Here is a 15711-nt window from a genome sequence, read left to right on the forward strand (position 1 = left end):
TAAGTCATAGGGGAACCCGAAATTGCTATAATAAGCAATAGGTCAAGATAGAGCCAGTGAAGGTACTGAAAGTAGCTAAGGCAACATTTTTAACAAACATTAAAGAAACAAAGTGTCAATCCTCCCTAATAACATGGAGTTAAATACTCTAACAGAAACATAATCATGGGGTTCAATGTACTGTTTCTGAAGGAAAAAACATAATCATGGGGTTCAATGTACTGTTTCTGAAGGAAAAAAAAAATAGTTACCACTTATTCATACCTGCGTCTGAATATCATCGCCTGTGACGATGTTTCCCACAGCCCGCAAAGCAGGAGAAACCACTTTATAATCATTATGCCTGCAACCATAAAAAGAAATATGAATCCAACACTTCCATCCTTAGTCTTTCTTTTTTTTTAAAGAATTTATTTATTCATTTGAGACAAAGAGATACACAGAGAGAGAGAGCATGAGCAGGGGGAGAACAGAGGGAGGGAGAGGGAGAAGCAGGCTCCCTGCTGAGCCAGGAGCCTGATGTGGGGCTCGATCTCAGGACCCTGGGATCATGACCTGAGCCAAAGGCAGATGCTTAACCATCTAAGCCACCCAGGCGCCCCCTTAGTCTCTTTTCTTTAGGGCTAAAATCCAAACCAAATAATGTGACATGACTTTAGAGCACAAAGGTCCCTATGGTGGTTCTTAAGGGAACCCTATGAGGATGGGTTTGGTATTCCCTGGAAGAGCTATCTCTCCCTTAATTTAATATTTTTGAATAAAAACTACAAATCTTTCTTAATAGTCTTTCCCAGGTATTCTATCACCTGGGTTACAAGATTTCCCTCTCATTATTTAATATGGTTTTCACTTCCTCTTTACTATCTTTTTAAGGGGGGGGGCAGCAGAGGGTGAGAGAGAGAGAGAATCTTAAGCAGGCTCCATGCCCAGTGCAGAGCCCGATGCAGGGCTCATCTCACCACCCTGAGATCATGACCTGAGCCCAAATCAAGAGCAAGACACTTAACTGACTGAGCCATCTAGGTGCCTCAGGATGGACTCTTTTTAGTGGCAATATGCCTTTTGCTATCTATCCAGTCGTTGGTCTCAGGTCATTAATCATTAGCTTAATTACACAGGTCAGAGTTTTCCAAATGTTCCTGCTGAAGAACTGTTCACACCAAAAGAATGAGCAGTTCTTTATATAGGCCTCCAAACAAACAAACAGATTTGACATCAATGTAAGTAACAAAAGAAAGCAGCCCAAAGCACAATAAATCAGTATAACACATTAATATTTATTAGCATCTAGAAAACTAATAAACTGATACAGGGACAAAAGAACAGACACACTCGAAGATATCTTACATCAACAGCTCCACAAGTCTCCTACATACTCCTGCATCAATGACGGCTTGAATTTTATCATTAGGTCCATCTGACAGATATGAGAGGGCCCAGCAGGCATCAGCCAGTACGTCAGTGTCACTGACAAATAACAACCAGGAAAGCACATTCAGACAGGGGGAAACCTGTAAAGGGAAGATGATATGATAATGAAATTCAACAGAATAAAAGCTAGAAGTGAGGTGAGAAACCCCAAAAGGCAACCAGGCACACACACGGTAACTTCTGGGGTGATTAATACTTCTAGAAATGGAGGAGCAAGTGGCATTTCCATCTTTGGGAAGTGCCTTGCAGTTTACTCTGATGAGATAGTCAGAGACCAAGGAAAATAATTTCCAAGAGTGAAGTATATACCAATTCTCAGAGTGAGATTCCTTGTTGAAACACACTTTCTGGACCAAAGAGGTAAAGAAACTTTTACAAATGGTAAAGCTAAAAAATTTTGTGTTTTAGATACTTTGCTATAAATAAAAAATGCTAGGTTTTAAGATCAATTCAGAGCTTTTTACAGTAAGTGAAAATTTATCCCAAATTAACACCAAAAAAACAACAAAAAGCCCCATTTCTCTAGAAACAGATAAAATTCTAACATTTTAAATTTTATGAAAAATTATCATTTCTGTTCACATTAATATTCATTGCTGCACTCTTTTAATTTTGCTGCTACACTTTTAATTGTACTTTTTCTGCCCATTTCCCACAAGCATAATCCTTACCTTTGCAAATTCTGGAGGTGGACTTTTCCCTCTACAGAGATTAGACAAAGCCCATACTGCATTCCGGGTCATGGTCAGGCGGTTTTGCTTTGAAAATAACCTAGAAGCAGGAGGATACAATGGTAAACTATATAATGGACATTAATTATCTCATAGCATAAGATAAATACTAAATCTAATGCTACTGATAAACACGTCTTTAAATAGCTTTTCTCTAGAACAATAAAGTTGAATTAATTCTAACAGCACTAATTCAGAATTTTGGCACTGGAGTGAGACAGAATGCCTGAAGAAATGATCCGAATAAGTTAGGAAAGAAAATATCTGTAATGAAAAATAATGGAAAATCCAAAATGCTTTCTAAAGATGCACTGCTTTCTGAGGAACTTCCCATATTTTTACTACTCAAAAAACTAGTAATAATAATAACAGAAACAAACTTACTGCAAAAGAGGGGGAAGAATGTTGCAGTCTAAGACATAGTCCCTGCACATGGTACTATCTCCAGCAATGTTGCCAAGAGCCCAGACTGCCTGTGAATGAATTCCTCATTAATGACAGGCTCAGAAAAGACGTCAAAATACCACAATAACCCCTGACAAAATTATATGGTAGTTAATCAACATACACACAGGCACTATTAACAGTTCTAATAGAAGTCCATTATCAGGGAATCAAATGAAATAGTTGTGGGATTGGGGGAAGACGATTATAAAGTATACATGTGAACACTACCAGTATAAGCTTATTAAAAAGGGAGGAACCAGTTTTTATATATTCAGCTGATTAAAAATGTATTTTAAGCTTGCTTACAAAAGAGAACAGTGAACAAAGACCTCAAGAGCAATCAAACTGCAGAAAGCTGTTTGGGGGTGATGGATATATATATTTATCTTGAATGGGATGATGGTTTCAAGAACATATACATATGTCAAAACTTTTACCAAATTGTACTTTTTAAACATATGCAGTTTTCTGTATGTAAATTATACCTCAATTAAGCTGCAGAAGAAAATCATGCTCATTTAGCAATGACTTATATTTATGAATTTGATAAAGTTTGCAGTAATAAAAAAATCATGTTTTCTAGGTCTTTTTCTGCACAAAAGTGGCAAAGACCTGCTACTTCAATCAACACTAGAGATCCCTACAAGTAAACGCTCAGTAACTGCTTATATGATCTAAAAAGTATATAGGGCTGGGGTGCCTGGGCGGCTCAGTCGGTTAAGTGTCTCACTCTTAATTTCAGCTCAGGTCATGATCTCAGGGTTGCGGGATCTAGCCCCTCATCAGGCTATCTCTCAGCAGGGCGTCTATCTGAGATTCTTCTCCCTCTCCCCCTCTCTCTCCCCTCCTTTCCTCCAGCCCCTCCCCATACTCATGTACTCTCTCACTCTAAAATAAATAAATAAATCTTAAAAAAAAAAAGTATACAGGGCTTGGGGCGGCTGGCTGGCTCAGTCAGTGGAGCATGCAAGTCTTGATCCCAGGGTAGTGAGTTCAAGCCCCATGCTGGGTGTAGAGATTACTTAAAAAATAAAATCTTGGGGCGCCTGGGTGGCTCAGTCATTAAGCGTCTGCCTTTGGCTCAGGTCACGATCTCAGAGTCCTGGGATTGAGCCCCGTATCGGTTTCCCTGCTTTGCGGGAAGCCTGCTTCTCCCTTCTCCCACTCCCCCTGCTGTGTTCCTTCTCTTGCTGTGTCTCTGTCAAATAAACATATAAAATCTTAAAAAAAAATAAAATCTTTAAAAATAACAGTAATCATAAAATAAAAATAAAAAGTATATAGGAATTTTAAAAAATTCAGGGCTGGAAGGGGAAAATGGTTTTATGTTTCCAGAAGAGATTCAGCCTACATTCACTATGAAATTTTCCATTTTGGTTGAGATCTCTAGGACACCCCTTGTGATGAACCATGGATTATCATGGCCAGGTGGTGAAACTGAGGCCCTGAATGTAAGACCAAAGGAAAAAATGGTATTTTTTCACCTGCTTCTCTTTGCTTCGTTTTTTTTTTACCTGCTCCTGGACATCTTCAAACTCTGAGCTGAGCAACTCTATGAAGATAGGCACAGCTCCTGCCTGAATCACAATCCGGGTCTGAAGAGAATTTCCTGAAGCAATATTTGTCAATACCCAAGCTGATTCAAACTATAAAGATAAAAATAATTTTATTATCTTATTAGCATTTAATAGCTTGTTTTTAGTTATAACAATAAGGTTTTCTGTACATGAAGAAAAGAATCTGAAATCATTATTTGCACATAATCTATCAGATGGATTCCGTATCAATTTTAAATGAAGAATTCCCAGTAGAAATACCTTGATCTAGAAGAATATTCAGTCTAAAATTTGGTCTAAAATTTCAAAGTAGAGCTGACATAAGACCATAAAAAGAATGAGGGACTGCTTCATATGCTGATATAAAGGATTTCCTAAGAAACGAATGAAAAAAAGAAAAAGAGAGCCTAACAGTGTACATTAAGATAGCATCACAGTATATTTTCTAAAAGGGTTAAGAAGGAATATATGCACTAATATTTATGGTACAGAGTATCTCTGGCAGGAGTCTTAAGAAACCGTAAATACGGGGCGCCTGGGTGGCTCAGTTGGTTAAGCGACTGCCTTCGGCTCAGGTCATGATCCCAGGGTCCTGGGATCGAGCCCCGCATCGGGCTCCCTGCTCTGCGGGAAGCCTGCTTCTCCCTCTCCCACTCCCCCTGCTTGTGTTCCCTCTCTCGCTGTCTCTCTCTCTCTCTCTGTCAATTAAATAAATAAAATCTTTAAAAAAAAACTGTAAATACTTGTTACCTACATGGAGAAGTAAGGGTGTAAAACCTTATGTACCTTTTGGCCTTAAACCGTGTATATTATCTAATAAAAAAATAAAAGTAAGTAATTTCTATAAGACAGACAAAGTGAAAAGCGGAGAGGATGTTAATGTAAAATGTGTAAGACCCAAGAACAGTGAAAAAGGCAAAAGACATTTTAAATAATGATAAGTGAGCCAAAAGGAGTTAATTGGCATTCAATTAATAGAAATGGCAACTTCAGAGCATAAGAGCTTCTGACAAATGAGAGGGCTCCAAACTAAAGTAAGAGTTTTTTAAAAAGAGCATTCTCAAAGGTTGGTAAACTGGTAAACAGAAGGTATGAAGGAAATCATGGCCAACAAAAAGTACAGCATTTTACTAATCTGCCCATCTCTACAATAATTTGAGTCTATCCTAAAATGGAGAAATCCAAGAATGAACTCTTAAAATTCTATTTACTTAAAAGAGTTCTTACTAAACTTTAGTTTTGTTTCCTTCTTCTGTTCTGTCTTCTATTTATCCTTTAATGAAGCACATATGCAGAAAAAAATTCAGGGGCATGTCCCTTGAATGAGAGATCAATAAAAAGTCATTAAAAGATACAGCTGTGACTCTTCTAAAAGCTTTTGGGTCAATTGAAAGGCAGCTGTCATATGGAAAACTAAATCATCAATCACTGGGTTTGGGGGAAGGAAGGCAGAAGACATGGGAAGACAACCTGCTTAGCATAGCGCAAAGCATGTGAATGACAGCAAATGCATAGCAGAAGACGCTTCAAGAAGGGGATGTTCCAAGAAACCTATGAATGTGACTAAACAAATGAATACAGTAGTCGGGTAGCCTAACTGGACAATGATATTACAGCAACAAGGAGGCACAGACCAGGAGCACCACAGTTAAAGGGAAAATGCTTTCTTTTTGGTAACTTTGTTAGAAGTTCAGGAGACTTCTAAACACTGAATATCATAAAAGTAAAAATTCCATCACATACCACTTCCATAATTAAATCACTCCTGACATCTGTGCTCAAACCCTTTTCAATCTGTCTGAATTGAAACTTTGCATTTGTTCAGTACTTTGTATTTTCAAAGCATTATTCACGTATGTTCCTCACAACATCCCAGAGAAGTCTGGCTTTTGTAGTTTATGAATGAGGAAACTATCAGAAAAAGATCCAACAATCTAATTATTCATATTATGCAGCCATTCAAAGGGAACTAGATTACAGCCTCCCAATCGAATATGCTTATGAAGCCCAGCCACAGTCTCCTCTCAGACACACACCTGTAACATTGACAAGACTCTTTCAATTGCTTGGAGTTTTGCTATCTAAGCAAGAAATTTCAAATAATGATATGCCAGAGATATGCCAGATTATTTAGGGGATGCTAAAAAGAAATCAGTTCACCTAAAATGCAGTTTCTTTTGCTTTCTAGGAAAACTAACTAGCAGAGTTAAAATTGATTAACAGAGACAGATGATGTGAATAAAAACCAAACCTTCCTACCAGACGGCAGGCTCCAAGTTGAACAAAGAGTCATCAGATACTGCAGAGACCAAGTCAAAGAAATGACAACGGTGAGGAAAAGCTGTGTGTGAAGAATGAGTGAGATGGGCATACAGACCAGTCTTTGTCAAAGAGAAAATAGAATGCGGTGAGATTTTGATGCAAATGAAATGACAACAACAACCTGCATAGATAAAGGCTTATTAAAGAATTATCAAGGAGAAAAAATTAGAATACTCATTGCTCCTGCTCTTTGTCTGATGAGGTTTAGTACCAGGGGTCTCACAAGAAATGAGAGGGAATTCCAGATGCTACTTAAGAGAATGAAATGGAAAAGCAAAACAGAGTGACAATGAATAGGAAAATAGAGAATAAGTGAATAACAAGCTAAACATGGATGGAAGAAAATGGGAAATTAGGCTATCTCGGCAAAAGAAGAATGTACCAGAGTTATGTTTATTACTAAGAATTACACAGTGATGATCACCTCTGAAAGTAAGATTCAAGGCCTCCCCTCATAAGAACAGAAATCAGAAAGCATCAGGGACAGAAAGAGATGAATAACTTATAACCAGAGAGCCACTGAAAATCATATTCGTGCATGAATAAGGCACTCTCTCTTTCACACGCGCACACACACAGTGATTACTTTGATGTTTACCTTGTAAAAACTCATCAAGCTTTACGTGTGCAATTTTCTATGTATTTGTGTGAAATGTATATATGTAGGTAGGAGAGAGGAGGGAGGGAGAAAGAAAACTACCCCCCATCATACAGGCCCCTGTTAATAAGGTGCTGAAACAAACAACTTTCAAATGTATTTAATACGTATGTTTTTTAAAAACTGAGTGTACTTCAAACTAACCTCTCTTTCACTGAGTATTGCCGTCATTGTGTTGTTAATGTTTTGGCCTTGGGGCCCATATTAGAATTTAACATGCAAGAGAGCTATGAAATGTGAAAGTCCAGAGCTGACAGCAAAAACGACTGCATCAAGTTATGAGAGAAATGCCAGAAAAAGTAATTTAAGTAACCATGAGACTCAAAAGATCGGTAACATGATGAATAAAATCTAAGAAATGGTATCACTTGAAGTAATAAATGGTGGCCAAAATAACTATAATCCTTACACCCTCTTTTTTGTTTTAAATTACAATATTCTCAATGTTCCAAGAATGGGACCATGCAAGGAAAACCACCTGTCATGCTGTGATTACTTATAGATTGTAATTCCACTATTACTTTTCACTGTCCGGACTTGCTAAATAAGGCTACAGTTGAAATCTGAAGGTCACACTGAAGATTTGATATTTTCTCTCTTTCCTTTCTCAGTCTCTACCTTCTGGTGCTCAATTCCTTAAATAAGGAAAATGAGAATCCAAAGCTGAAGTACTTCTGACCTCCTATCAAGTTTCCCACTCCAGGTTGAGGTACGCCTGGTTCCCTTTCTCCATTTGGATCAGGACTCTGTTGCTGGCCACTTTGCCGGGTCCACTCTGGCTCCTAGCAAATGCCAGGCTCACCTGGAGAGCAAGTGAAAAGAGAGGCTCACATCAGAAAAATAAACCCAGATATCAAACTCTGCAGAGAACAGTGCCTGAGTCATCTGAGCAACCTTTCAAGAAAGGTAGAGGGATCAATGAGGATGGGAAAAGACACAGGAGGATGAAGGCTTACTGCAGTTTATCACATTAAGCTTTCATATGGGACAAGAAAGGCAAGAATGGGGAAACTAAACCAATTTAATTTAAATTTACAATTTTAAGAGGAGTACCTAATGAATGGAACTTACTTATTTCTAGCTATTTTCATAATAAGCTTCTATAAGAAGGATTGAGAATGCAACATCTCAGCACTGCAAAGGACAGTACAAACATGCTGGGCCTGGACTCAAAAAACCAAACAAAGTAGGCCCAGGGAATATACCATAAGGCAGACCAATCTCATATCAAAGGTTCAGATATGTCTAAGGCCTACACGTCACTGAACCTGCGAATGCTCTTAACTAGATGACATCATCTGCTGCCAAAATCCTAGATTCCACTCCTGTTCATCTCGTTTGAAGGCAAATGAGTATCTGGGTGGCACTGCCCAAAGCGGGCATTTTTATCTCCCTGGTGTGAGGTACCTCACTGATTCAGGCATAAGGAGAGCCAGAAAGTAAGTGAAGAGAGCCTTCACTAGGATTTCCCAGTTCTTTATCTATGGAATGAAGGGATTAAGTTTGTCCACAGGATTTATCATTGAGTTGAGCTATTACTATGACTATATATTATTACTCTCTTTCTGGAAGAGAAATGGCAAAAGCCCCATTCCAAAAACACACTATTCAGATTTCTAGTAAGCAGGTGGGAGTATCAGGGACAACTTACATCCTAGTGCTCTCCAAGAAGACAGAGGAAGGAGTATCCTCCAAGCTTCCCAGAGCATGTCTAATTATGTGAGCATGAAGCCTCCTGGCTCTAATGTCTCCCTCAATATATTTGCTCCTCCTGCTTCTAGAGTGGTTGGCGTTAGCCACTATTCACACTGGAGAGAGAACACCATGTTGTACTTAAAATGTACACAGAAGAAAAGCTGGGGATGATGACCTTTAGATAATAAGCAGACTGGTTATTTCTCAGTCTTTGGACAACTAAGTTGAAAATCATGAGGTGGTCGCTTCCAGAGGAATCATTTCTCAATCTTTCAGCCTAATTGTTAATTTGCACAAGGGTGGAATCTGAGAATTTAGACAGAAGCAAATTAGAGATTTCCAAAGGCTTTCATCTTCAGAAGATCCAAATTCTAGGATTACAGAATCAAAAATGATGTAGAATCTACATGTGGTAGCCAGGAGAGGGCACTGTCTGAGAGAACATACTGCACTCTTTGGGGAGTATCAGAAAATGTGGAGATGGGGAAAGGCCCATTTCTCTTTTCTCATTTTAGGCCTATGAGGTTATACCATCACTCTTTAACACATTAAGAAACTGGACCTCTGTGACCCCCTATTAGAAACTGCTAGATCCAGGAGTAAATTCAGTATGTCTCAACTACTCTCATTGTCAGATAGGATACAAACATATTTTCACATGAACAAAATGATAATTTTCCCTACCTCCCTCTCCCTACAAAGCTTTTCAAATGATAAACTGCAGTAAGGCTCTTCATTTGGTCCCTCTGGTTCTCTTGGCAGGTTGCTTAGGGCTCAGGCTCAGTAGTCTGCAGTGTTGGTTGTCTGGATTTCCCTTTTTTTTCTGATAAAAGTCTCTTTCCTTGCTCTCTAGGTGAACCTGGTAATTTTTCAGGTGTCTGATGATCCTGGCCTTAGATGGGGACCAGAATTATAATCCAGGAGGCAGCTAGCAAAACAGAATCTTAATTCAAATGAACTTGGGGATGAGTAAATGTCAAACTGGAGAAGAAAAACTGACGGGACATTGAAGTACTCTACCTTTTCTGGATTTCTTGTTTTTCTTCTGGAAAGAACTCATCACCGCAACAAAGAGAGTAAAAGGAGGAGAAAGATGGGGTGGGAGGAAAGGAGAGAAAATATCAAGACAAAGCATCAAGTCTTATGAATCATCTACAATCCTCTGGACAGTAAAGAACCTGGCAACAGGGGTTATTATCATTTATAAAAACGCCCCACTCCCTCTAGCCTTAGAGAGTAAGGCAAAAACGAACAAGAAGGTGAAAGTTATCTTTAGGATTAACTTGTTACTGGTAAATTTACTTGGAAAACTAACCTCATTTGTGATCTACTTTGCACCTGACCCATTTTTATAGTTGCAGAGTCTCTCTAAAGGGCCTGAGCCCTTCAGATTAGATCCTACAAGTGAGAATTTAGATACCACAGGTCCTGGTTAAAGAATAACGCAGAAACTGATTCAACAGGTTACTCCAAGGAAGTACAGCTACTGAAAAATTACCAGTTTACTAAAAATCCAACTTTATTCAGGAAAAAAAAAAACAACAAAAAACAGTATTTTGAAATTTCTAGGTAACTGCCACGATGAGTCAGTTGACAGCTGGTTCTTTTTACTATGAAAACTATACAATCCAGAAGCTGCAGAATTTCCTCCTGGAGCCCCTATATAATACAGTACTGACAGACTAAATTAACCTAGCACCAAACACCAACATTCACAACAAGGCTATCTCCTTGTCAACTCTTGAGGGCAAGGGGAAGGATTTAATTAGGACCAGATCTGGGGATTAGTGAGTCTCTAATCTAGCCCACGTTACACAGCCTTGCAAAGCCAACAAATATAACCTAAAAATCCTTCAAAACCAAATTTTACGTAGCCCACACTTAGGTCCTATCTATAATGACTCCTCCACCACACACAATTCCCTATTAAATAAGTATTATCCACAATCACCATAAAATAATCTTTCATAACTAAAAATGACAAGAATTCTAAAGAGTAAAACCAAGAGCCTAGATGTTAACAAAGCTATCAGAGCAATGTGGTTGCTTGCAATGTGGTTGTCAGAAACATCATCTCAAAAATGAACCCCTTGTATAAATTAAAATAAATAACAAATCTGTGTATAAAATGTAAGCTTGCAAAAGGAATTAAAATAGGAGGCAAGAAATGAAAATGTTTCGCACCTGCAGTGTACAGTTCTCTTTTCGCTTGAGGAACTCCACAAACCTGGCCACTACTCCTGGTGTGCTGATGACTTCATCAATAGGAGGGTTAGGTTCTGTCTCCCCATAAGATAAAAGGAAAGAAGAAAAATCATGCTTTCATTTCAATGCAAGGACTTTATTACTTCAAACTTACTTCATAATATCCCTCCCTCCATTTCAGCATCTCTTTCATGGTGGAAATCTAAAAAGGAAAAAAAAAGTAAAACTGTACATGTAAAATTGAGTTCAGTCACTTTGAGACTAGGGTAGCCCCAAAGGTTTCACAATAAGGTAAGCTTTAATGTGGAAATGATGGGCAGACTTCTCAAAAATTAAAGTTAGTGCCTCTACAACTTTAGAAAACTTACAAAGTAGGGGGAAAAACATCCAAACGCAACCATGTTATTATTTCGGTATACTTCCTTCTAGCCCTGTCTCTGGATATGGGTTTTTAGTCTAACAGTAAGCTGTTTCAAGAAACTGGATTAGGTGACTCTGCATGTGCTTGCAGGATTTAATTTTACAGCTGTGGTGATAAGTAGGAGCCAGCAGAAATTCATTAAGGATGACTTGCCAAATTAATCTCATTTTTCAGTTATGACAAAAGAGTATCTTATAAATGAAATAATTTGACAGAAACCTGTTTGATAAACAGATAGAAAATGTCCTTAACAATCAGCATGGTAATTTCAGCGAGAGATCTGACGAAGTTCTTGATGACATTCACGTAATGATGAAAGAAAAATGGCAGCTGGATTACAGTACTTAGTACCAGGGATTCTTAGTCAAGTCCAGAGTTTTACTGAAAAAAAGGTGACTATGTTAATTTGGAGCGAGCTCTGATGACATGTCCTTTGCCTGGTTCAACATTTTTATCAACCATTCAGATAACGCAACAAATAAATTGGATGATCATAATAAAGATAATTTTCCCTACCTCCCTCTTCCTGGTTAAAATGCTAGATTACAGAAATAACATACAGGAAGAACAATAAACTGAAGTTAGCAGGGATAAAGCAGGATTTAGCAACTGAATTTTATTAAGAAGCAATTTTAAAAAATCTCCATGACTTTACAGACAGAACCTAAAAACAGTGCACGAAGAGAAGTCCTAGGGAGTTTAGATGCTGCAAGTACAGTCAACCATGCCTGTGCCGTGACCACCACAATAACTGCTGCTATCTTGGAGGACATTACTGGGAGGTGTAGTCTCGGGGCAAGGAAAGCAATCTCTCCCCACACCTTAGGGTCTCAAGTACTGTATTCTTGTTATCACATTTTTAAGAGGGATGGCTAGCAAACTAGAACCCAGGCAGGAAAGTAGGAGAGAGCAGTGAAAGGTCCTAAAAAGCCCCATGGTGTGAGAAAGGCATTAGACTCAGCATGCTGAAAAGAGACAAGGGGAATGGGGAAGGTGTACATGACAATGGCCTTCAAATATTAAGTTGTCACACAAAAAATATAATTGTTATGTCACACACAATTTTGTTATGTCTATATGTTACAGACGTTTTTATTCCAGGTCCCTCAAGGGATATATTAATTTATCACTTATGACTCCAAAAAACTCTACCTTACTACTGGGGGAGGTGTCTCCTGTTTATTTAATGTCAACTTTTACTATCGACATTTTAATGTGGTTCAGAGTTCCATAGTTCTTTTTACTTGTCCAGAATGGCAAAGGTATCATATTCTAGTCCACCCTAATTATACCAAAAAGGAAAAAAAGGTAATTACCCTGACCACTAATAAATCCATACTTAAATTTCATGATAAGATGATAACATTAAAACCAACAACACTCACTGACCTTTCAACTGATATTTTAAAAAAAGTTTTTCTTGGAGCTGGCTGGCTCAGTTGGTAGAGCATGTGACCCTTGATCTCAGGGTTATGAGTTCAAGCCCTGGCTGGCTCAGTTGGTAGAGCATGTGACCCTTGATCTCAGGGTTATGAGTTCAAGCCCCATGTTGGGTACAGAGATTACTTAAAAATAATAAAATCTTTAAAACAAGAACAAAAAAAGTTTTCTTAAAAAAAGAGTAGAGTTTCTTGATTTTTTTTTTTAAGATTTTATTTATTTATTAATGAGAGACAGAGAAGAGAGAGAGAGAGAGAGGGGCAGAGGGAGAAGCAGGCTCCCGCTGAGCAGGGAGCCCGATACGGGACTCGATCCCAGGACCCTGGGATCATGACCTGAGCTGAAGGCAGACGCTTAACAATCTGAGCCACCCAGGTGCCCAAGTTTCTTGATTTGAATTAATAAAATACTGACTACTGTTCTTATCACTTTAAAGGTGTTTTATAAAATAGCTCAGAAATGAAAATAAGGCTGCTTTCTGGTCCTGGTAAGACTGCACAAATAAATTCAGAAGTTAGCCATGGCTCATAATTACATATGCATCTATATGTGTCCTTTTATTTTGTTGATAGACACACTCCAAAGCAATTTATCTGTGATATGAAAAATAGATTATGGGAAAGTAGTATTTTTTTAACTAATGAAAAAATACACAGTTGACCCTAGAACAACACAAAGGCTGGACGCCAATCCCCACACAGTCAAAAATCCTTATATAACTTCTGACTCCCTGCAAAACCTAGCTACTAATAGCCTACTGTTGACAGGAAACCTCACCAATAACATAAACAGGCAATTAGCACATATTTTGTATTTTGTATGTTGTATGTATTACATACTGTATTCTTACAATATAGTAAGCTAGAGAAAAGAAAATGTTATTAAGAAAATCATAAGGAAGAGAAAATACATTTACAGTACTGTACTGAATTTATCGAAAAACATCTTCAAGTCCTTGTCATTCAAGGGTCAAAACTATACTTTAACATATTTAGAACTCACCTTTTGAAAGCAATTTTCTGAATTTCTGTGTTGCTGAAAGCTGTTGCTCTGGGCTATTGGAAAATATCATTTCGATCATGTCGGAAGTAATAACACCACCCTGGGAACACAAACAAAAAGCAAATATGATAAAATTTTAACTCTAATTCAAAGGAAAACAAAGTGTAAGTTGTGGCCACATTAAATTAATCATATTTATCTAGAAGAGTTGTACAAAGATAGGATAATCTATACACGTAGAAATGTCTGAGAGGATTAATAATGAGACAAAGCCAAATACTTTGTCTATCATTAAGAAGTTCATGACGATAAGAAAGTAATCTTAGTAGTAAATACTAAGACACAGTGTTTATTACTCTTCCTCCCTTGCTCATCACATGGTTGGCTGTTCCTTGTCATTCAAGTTCTAAAAGAAGGCTCTTCATGACCTCCAAATCTAAAGCAGCCACTCCATCTCTATCACTCTATTTTAATCCTAGGCCAGCCTTTTTTACTATCAGATATTTTTCTGTTATGTGTTTAATGCCCAGGTTCCTCCAATATAACATAAGCTTCTTGAAAGCCAAAGACCCTGTCCATCTTACCATTCTATCACTGATGATTGGCATACAGCAGATGCTCAACAAATATTTAATGAATGAAGACAGAACAGTCTTATATAAATCAAATTCTAGCCACTATCAAATTCAACAATTGACTCTTAAATTTATTTAAAATTTCTATTTTCTTGGGCGCCTGGGTGGCTCAGTTGGTTAAGCAGCTGCCTTCGGCTCAGGTCATGATCCTGGAGTCCCGGGATCGAGTCCCGCATCAGGCTCCCTGCTCAGCAGGGAGTCTGCTTCTCCCTCTGACCCTCTTCCCTCTCGTGCTATCTCTCATTCTCTCTCTCTCAAATAAATAAATAAAATCTTTAAAAAATAAATAAATAAATAAAATAAAATTTCTATTTTCTTTAAGACTTTTCAGTTTTCCACTATTTTCTTGCTTTATTAGAACTTTTCCATTTTCTACAACACATCTCCAGTATTAGTAGTTAACCTTCTTCTCAGGGTCACTTGTCACAATAAAATGAAGTTCTTATCATTTCATGAAGGGTTAGAGTCAACAAGATGAACTGTGAAGAAAGCTGCACTGAGTTATAAATGCTGGAGGGCTGGTAAACAATACCTAACACTTAAGAATCCCAATGGGGAGAGTGAAGCATTCGGCTCTTAACAGAAAACTAATTTGAAACTTACAAAACTTATTCCTGAATAAACAAAGGTACCTATATGATTCTGTTATGAATGTTTGGATACACTTAGATATACACATTCTCTCTCTCTCTCTCTCTCTCTCTCTCTCTCTCTCACACACACACACACATTCTCTTCCCTCTCTTACTCCCTAATATAAGATGTATTGACTTTACATTCACAGTATTGAAGTACTGTTAACTTTATATAACAGCATTTAAGTTACAAGAGATCAAGAAGAGGAATGAACATCACTCAAGGACTTAACGTCTTCTGGGAAAAAGGTTAGTGCATTTTTAGTTGCACAAAGGATAACTGTATCATGTTACATGGAGATATGACTTTGTTATTTCTTTATCTGAGACTCAGTATGGTTTAAGGAGTTCTGTAGGGATGCCAAGTGGCCAAGGAGTGTACTAGGATGGTTAATTTTATATGTCAACTTAATACACACTGGTCTAGACTTGCTATGAAAGTATTTTTTTCAGATGTGATTAACATTTAAATTAGTATACTCAAGTAAAGCACTTTACTCTCCAAAATGTGTGTGGGCCTCATTCAATCAGTT

At 37.8% G+C, this 15711-nt stretch overlaps 1 protein-coding gene across 1 annotated transcript in view; it reads right to left on the reverse strand.

The window, feature by feature from the left end:
- Positions 1-15711, reverse strand: part of KPNA1 (karyopherin subunit alpha 1) — a 69938-nt gene that overhangs the window by 16438 nt on the left and 37789 nt on the right. Inside the window, exons 4-10 of the mRNA XM_028110568.2 lie at positions 13909-14008; positions 11025-11119; positions 4124-4255; positions 2547-2635; positions 2103-2202; positions 1348-1511; positions 265-343 (exon numbers count right to left, since the gene is read on the reverse strand). Coding sequence (XP_027966369.1) covers positions 265-343; positions 1348-1511; positions 2103-2202; positions 2547-2635; positions 4124-4255; positions 11025-11119; positions 13909-14008 — 759 coding nt within the window. The remainder of the gene's footprint in view (positions 1-264; positions 344-1347; positions 1512-2102; positions 2203-2546; positions 2636-4123; positions 4256-11024; positions 11120-13908; positions 14009-15711) is intronic.

This window comes from Eumetopias jubatus, unplaced genomic scaffold (assembly GCF_037043125.1).
Source record: "Eumetopias jubatus isolate StellerSeaLion01/CBP00866 unplaced genomic scaffold, mEumJub1_p1.0 scaffold_1, whole genome shotgun sequence".
Lineage (NCBI taxonomy): Eukaryota > Metazoa > Chordata > Mammalia > Carnivora > Otariidae > Eumetopias > Eumetopias jubatus.